Consider the following 7081-nt stretch of genomic DNA (forward strand, 5'->3'; position numbering starts at 1 on the left):
ATGGTGATGATGGTGATGATGGTGATGATGGTGATGATGGTGATGATGGTGATGATGATGATGATGATGATGATGATGGTGATGATGGTGATGGTGATGATGATGATGATGATGATAAATGAACTGGATATTAAATAAATTAGGTAGGTACATAGGTACTGATTTTCTTTAACCACGGTTGAGAACTGGATATTAAATAAATTAGGTAGGTACATAGGTACTGATTTTCTTTAACCACGGTTGAATAAAATACGGGCTAAAAAATTCCCGGAGGGACGGACCCAGCTTGTTATTTTTTCTTCTAGAGCTTTCTAGATGTACCAATTTTGACCCTGTGTGAATTTTTACAATAAAAGCTAATAGAAGAAGTTCTTAACGTGTAATTAATATTAAAAGGTGTTCTTCTTTATTAGCTTATAACCATCATACATGTTTTTCATTTATTTACTTATAAATACTTTTAGATATATTGTATATGAACTACAATGTTCCCTATTTAGACTGTAATAATATGAAATATCTACAGTTAAGCAACTTGCTGTCATTAAAAAAAAGAGAGAATTAGAGAAATAAAATAGGGTAAATACCTGCATGAGTTTTACATACTATGTAAGCATGTAAAAAAAAAAAAGAAAGAGAGAATTAGAGAAATAAAATAGGGTAAATACCTGCATGAGTTTTACATACTATGTAAGCATGTAAAAAAAAAAAAGAAAGAAAAAGAGTAAAAGGAAAGAAAGAAAACTGAATAAATATGCTCTCAACTAAGAGCTTCCCTTAAAACAAACAAAAGAAAAGGAATGCTACCCATAATACAAAGGTCATACAACATTATGACCTTTAGTATGGGTAATCTAAAAAAACATGGGGTTACCCCCGTTAATTTGTAAAAATAATAAAAAAAAACTGTGGATTATTTAACATGTATTGTAAAATTGTTATTACAAATAAATAAAGTATCATTACAAAAATTACAAAAAAAAAAAAAAATACCACCCCCCTGAGGGCTTTGCTTGTTCGCTACGCGGGGTTGTGCATGGGGTCGCGCTTCATGCTCCTTTGTTTACGGTCGCGCTGCGCGCTCCCGGGGATTCGCGGGGTTGTACTTAGGGTCGCGCTTTGCGCTCCCTTGTTTCTCGACGTCTCAATTTTAGTATTAAACCTCCCCACCATACCTAACAATCCAATGAAAAAATAAATCGTTTACCCTAATTATTGCAAGGTGCCAAGGTGGACCTCCTCTATCTATTTTTTTTTTTTTTTTTTTTTCAATAAATCATTTTTTTTTTTTATTTTTAAACATATACAATCATTCTCTATTACTGATTTTACTCCTTGTCTAAACTGTAGACATGATTGTCTACAATTGTGGCGACTAAGGAGGGGTTCAGTTTATGTAGCTTTTTATTAAATTAAATTGTAAACTCAATTAATAATTAATAAATGATTGGTAAATTATCTCTTACCCTCATAAACCGTCAGACTGATGAATAACAAGCTGCAACACAGACCATGAAGTTACGTACATACATTTAAAGTTACGTTATTACATTTGAAGTTACGTTATTACACTATAATAAAATATTTAATGAAAATTTACTCATTAAATTTGGGCCTAGATAAAGGAATAGAGGTACTACGGAAAGGCATGCTTCAATCCAAGCCGAACGTACTTACATACATACTATTATGTAGAACATCTCTAACCTCGAGTACTTCCCTGTTAGCATTTCTAATGAAATCGTCTGCTTCAACGTCCTCTCCTCCTCTGATACGAGTCTGTAAACAATAACCCCCACAAAAACACAAATTAATGTGAAAGAAAACCAAGTTCCTATCCAAAAATGTCGCCCTATAAAAGAGGTGAGGTCAGAAAATTAAGACCAAGACTGCACTCCCAGTTTTCATGTTTCCTGAAATCTCAGTTCCTTCAACCGTCTCTGAATTTCAATTTGTCATTTTTAGCTAAATCCCCCTTAGGGGTGAGCTATTCATTTCTAACGAAAGTCTCAACTTTGGGTTGGGGCTGGGTTTTTTGAGTCACCCTCACCAGGAAGCTATTCGCTATGAAAACTCATTTTGATATATATACAGGATGTCCCAGAATTTATGCTTAAACTGTTTTTGTCGGAGTTCGTTTGAAATTAAAAAAAAAAAAAAATACACGTAATTTGTTGATTTTTGATGCGGATATTTTGGCAATATCGTGATTTGCGAAGAAGTCCGCGAATCGGGTATCAACTTTGGTTTTTTAAATGAAAACCCCAATTTTTTATTGCATATTCGTTTTCTGGTGGGCCCTATTTGAAACGCAAAACGCTTATCAAATTGAATTTCCCATTTTGGGTGCTTCGAAGCAGGGGGATCCCCTATTGACGGAAGAACATGGAACAAGCTGGGTCCGTCCCTCCGGGAATTTTTTAGCCCGTAGTTTATTCGATCGTGGTTAAAGAATACCTATGTACCTACCTAATTCTTTACAGGTCGTCGCGACAAATTTCGAGATCAGAGCTCTTTGTGTGAGAAAATGTGAAAAAAATCCCCCAAAAACCAGTTTTTTTGGTTTTCTGGCTCTATGGTTTTCTGCACAAAATTTGCACCACCATTTTCGTGTACCTGGTAAAAACCTTTAATTTGATATATAGGTCGACCAGGTTTGGATAAGTCCTTCTATGGGGACAGACCGACCGACCGACCGACAGACTGACAGACACCAAAGCGAAAACAATAGTCCGTCCCTTATACCTTTTTAGTCCGTCCTTCCTTTATTATTACTAATAATAAAAGGTATAGTGGACGGACTATTGTATTCGTGTGTTCCAAGGACGCTACTCTAACAATTTGGTAAAAATCGGATAGTCACCCATCCTGATATTAACCAAAGTCATTGTTGCTTAACCCTTCTTTCGTAATCTGTCTGTCAGTCCGTCTGACAGTCTGTCTGTCCCCATAGAAGGACTTATCCAAACCTGGTCGACCTATATATCAAATTAAAGGTCTTTTTACCAGGAACACGGAAATCCGCTAAGAGACATCGAAAACATTTGGTCATTCGGATGTGAATATTCTAATCAATATGATTTTTCACACCGAATCGAATGGTGCTACTTTTAGCACTGTCTGACTTACGGTTGAGAAGTTGCGGGTTCGACATTTCCCTGTGTCGACAAATTTCCCTTTTATTCGTGAACCGTTACCAAATAAGCAAGTGAACAGTTAATCCCATGTGATTTTTCACGCGGAATCGAATGGTGCTACTTTTAGCACTCTCTGACATACACCTTTTTATTACTATTGTAATAAAGGAAGGACGGACTAAAAATTAAAAATTGAATAGTCTATAACTCCGGCCCTGGTTGTTGGATCGAGCTCAAAGTTGTATCAAAGTACTGCGGTTTTTAAGGCCTTTAATGTACGTATCACAATCAGGGGGTCCAAATTTTCAAAATCGGGAAATAGGTGGAAATATCCGTTTTGGGGTCCCCTGATTCCAAAAATCTGGTGTGAACATCACACGACTTTCTATTACATTTGCAGAATACGTAGGTATTTGAAAAGAAATAAAAAAAAATGTAATAAAAGAGAAATTTGTTAACACAGGGGAGTATCGAACCCGCAACTTCTCAGCTGTAAGTCAGAGAGTCCTAAAAGTAGCACCATTCGATTCCGCGTGAAAGATCACATATGGGATCAACTATTCACTTGCTTATTTGGTAACGGTTCACGAATAAAAGGGAATTTTGTCGACACAGGGAAGTATCGAAGTTGGCCTTGCTCGGCGTATCTTAACTTAGATGACGCTGAAACCGGTCTTAAATTAACGGCTGAAGTGTTATCTAAAACTTTCTCGCTTTGAGTTCATAGGTCCTCGCGACAAGTTTCAAGATTAGAGCTCATTTGTGTGAGAAAATGTGAAAAAATTCCCAAAAAAAAGTTTTTCCGGTTTTTTGGCTTTATGGTTTTCTGGACAAAATTTGCACCACCACTTTCGTGTTCCTGGTAAAAAGACCTTTAATTTGATATATAGGTCGACCAGGTTTGGATAAGTCCTTCTATGGGGACAGACAGACAGACCGACCGACTGAGCGAGCGAGTGACAGACACCGAAGCGAATACAATAGTCCGTCCCTTATACCTTTTTACTTTCCTTAAAGTAATGTAATCGGGTCAAATTTTCGATGGTCAGTTTTTAGTGTCAAAACACGTTTTGAGGTCCCTAGAGCCTAAATCCAAAGTTTTATTTTTTAAAGATGAGTGTTCCACCGCCGTATTTATTTCGTAGCAATGAAACAACTGCTAGATTAGACGCATGTGGTCGGTGTCGTAGCATGCCCATCCCGTAGTATGCCTCTCATCAGATGGGCGAGAAGAGACACAATACTTCCCATTTAGGTGCTGGGTCAACACGAGAACACCAGAAATTGAAATTTTTGCAATCGAAGAACGAGTACAAATTTTGGTCGATGGTGGGATTCGAACCCGGGACCTTCTGCATGGCGAGCAAGCGCGTTACCACTGGACCAACCGTGTCCCCAGAAGAAAGATATACATATAGTGATAAAAGATAAATATCATAGATATAGAATAGAATAATATTTATTTGTAATTAATGTTTAAGTACATTTTTACAAAGGTTGACAACATAACATGTTGCATTATAAGAAGAAAAATTACAAACTATACTCTAAGCAAACTAATTGTAATAAATTTGAAAATAACTAGACTCTTTGAACAGGACAAATAACTAGACTCTTTAAACAAAACAAAAAACTAGACTATTTAAACAAAAATAACTAGACTCTTTGGACAACACAAATAACTAGACTCTTTAAACAGGACAAATAACTAGACCCTTTAAACAAAACAAATAACTAGACTCTTTAAACAAAACCAATAACTAGACTCTTTAAACAGGACAAATAACTAGACTCTTTAAACAAAACAAATAACTAGACTCTTTAAACAAAACAAATAACTAGACTCTTTAAACAAAACAAATAACTAAACTCTTTAAACAAAACAAATAACTAGACTCTTTAAACAGGACAAATAGGTAGGTAACTAAACTCTTTAAACTAACTAGACTTCCTTTTTCTCTCCATAAAATTTGTAATCTCTTCTTCTAAATAAAAGACAATTCATATGTTCACTTTGAATAAACTCCATATGTGTATAATTACAATAGTAGGTACATAGGTACTGATTTTCTTTAACCACGATCGAATAAAATACGAGCTAAAAAATTCCCGGAGGGACGGACCCAGCTTGTTTTTTAATCTTGAGACAAATAGGTAACTAGACTCTTTAAACAAAACAAATAACTAGACTCTTTAAACAAAACAAATAACTAGACTCTTTAAACACTTTTCAAATACCTACGTATTTTGCAAATGTAATAGAAAGTCGTGTGATTTTTTTTTTAAAGAGGTTTGACAGAGGGAACTGTAACTGCTATGGTCTTATCGTCCCGAAATCGAAGAGAGAAGGAAGACAGGAAGCCTGCAAAAATAACTCTCATAAATGCGTTAGGTGTTAGGAAAACAGGCGAAAAGATCTTTAATGTCACCAGAAGAATAAGAACACATAAGCTTGACATGATACCTCTCAATTAACTTGTTTAGGTATTTACTTCTTGCTCTCAGGTATCGCGGACGCAAGTCGGATGATTTTGGGTGCTCGGACGCAACTGGTGTTACTCCTATACCTTAGCTGTAAGTCCTGTGACTGGTTTACAGCAACAACAGAGCAGATCCCACATAAGATGCAAGTAATGACAGAGAACTTTCTTAGTGACCACCAGTAGAAGAAGAATATAGAACAGGACATTGAGTATGAACTGTTTGTGTTGAGATACATAGCGAATACTACGAGTGAGGTACTTGGGATGAACCGGGTATCCTGCGAAAACATTATTACGTCTAGAGGTTACGTATGGCTTGCTCTCCATAGTTCCCGGGTTCAATTCCCGCTGGAGTGGAAGGTATTTCAGTTTTGTGGTAACTCCGTATAGTACTCAGCCTTGAATTTCAGGGTGACAATGAAGTCGTTGGTAGTTCTAAAGTGAGTAGCGAGCGACCAGTTATGCTTATGACATTAAGAGTTAAAAAAAGACGAGCGATGATATGAGATTTAAAACTTGTGATGTAAAGAGGCTCTGTGTCTTACCCATTTCATCTCGAATAAATTCTTCATCTTCAAGTTCTGTTTCCTTGTATTTCGTCATCTCAGTAGCTCTGGAGGATATCAACATCCACATTCCATAGTTACACACGTAATCCAAACAACAGAGTCCTATAATTATACAAACGATCAAAAGTTGATTTACCTACCCAGCTGCCGTGTGTACTACTTGCGTTCTAAAGAATAGATGTACTAGACTAGGTAGGTACTTGTGATAACAAGCTGGGCCCGTCCCTCCGGGAATTTTTTAGCCCGTAGTTTATTCGATCGTGGTTAAAGAATACCTATGTACCTACCTAATTTGTTTAATATTCAGTTTATTATTATTCTTGATTTGATTTTTTAATTTTACTTTCTTGTAATGATTTAAAATCAAGACTAGAGCCCGTTCTCCCCCTTTATTCCCAACATAGTGTGCAAGTCACCCATCCATTTATTGGCCTTCCTCGGCGTAGCTTAACATAGGTAACGCTAAAACCTCAAATTTCCCTTTTATTTGTGAACCATTAACAAGTAAACATGTGAATAGTTGATCCCATGTGATTTTTCACGCCGAATCGAATGGTGAAACTTTCAGAACTGTCCGACTTACTGTTGAGAAGTTGCGGGTTCGATACTCCCCTGTGTCAACAAATTTCCCTTTTATTACATTTTTAGTCCGTCCTTCCTTTATTATTACTAATAATAAAAGATATAGTGGGCGGACTATTGTATTCGCTTCGGTGTCGTCTGTCTGTCGGTCGGTCTGTCCCCATAGAAGGACTTATCCAAACCTGGTCGACCTATATATCAAATTAAAGGTCTTTTTACCAGGAACACGAAAATGGTGGTGCAAATTTTGTCCAGAAAACCATAAAGCCAAAAAACAAAAAAAAAAAAACTGTTTTTTGGGGGATTTTTT

General features: G+C 36.4%; 1 protein-coding gene across 2 annotated transcripts; it reads right to left on the reverse strand.

The window, feature by feature from the left end:
- Nucleotides 1-1361: 1361 nt before the first annotated feature.
- LOC103519986 lies at nucleotides 1362-6408 on the reverse strand. 2 transcript variants are annotated; one of them, XM_008485079.3, is made up of 3 exons: nucleotides 6166-6408; nucleotides 5705-5898; nucleotides 1362-1779 (listed from the first exon to the last, which is right to left on the reverse strand). In XM_008485079.3, the coding sequence occupies exons 1-3, from the start codon at nucleotides 6254-6256 to the stop codon at nucleotides 1654-1656; spliced, it is 411 nt and encodes a 136-aa protein (XP_008483301.1). In that variant the 5' UTR covers nucleotides 6257-6408; the 3' UTR covers nucleotides 1362-1653. The 2 variants fall into 2 exon arrangements, 1 of the variants encoding a protein (XP_008483301.1); XR_003394381.1 differs by having other exon boundaries at nucleotides 5602-6408.
- Between the last annotated feature and the right edge of the window lie 673 nt (nucleotides 6409-7081).

The sequence above is a fragment of the Diaphorina citri genome, unplaced genomic scaffold, assembly GCF_000475195.1.
Source record: "Diaphorina citri unplaced genomic scaffold, Diaci psyllid genome assembly version 1.1 scaffold3097, whole genome shotgun sequence".
NCBI classification, from domain to species: domain Eukaryota; kingdom Metazoa; phylum Arthropoda; class Insecta; order Hemiptera; family Psyllidae; genus Diaphorina; species Diaphorina citri.

What these genes read in the sequence shown, in the direction of transcription:
- LOC103519986 (XM_008485079.3), bottom strand. Translation starts at nt 6,256, where the DNA reads ATGTGGATGTTGATATCCTCCAGAGCTACTGAGATGACGAAATACAAG. An exon ending in ATTTATTCGAGATGAAATGG is followed by an intron (nt 5,899 to 6,165) that starts GTAAGACACAGA and finishes ATGTTTTCGCAG; the next exon opens with GATACCCGGTTCATCCCAAG. An exon ending in TCACAGGACTTACAGCTAAG is followed by an intron (nt 1,780 to 5,704) that starts GTATAGGAGTAA and finishes TATTGTTTACAG; the next exon opens with ACTCGTATCAGAGGAGGAGA.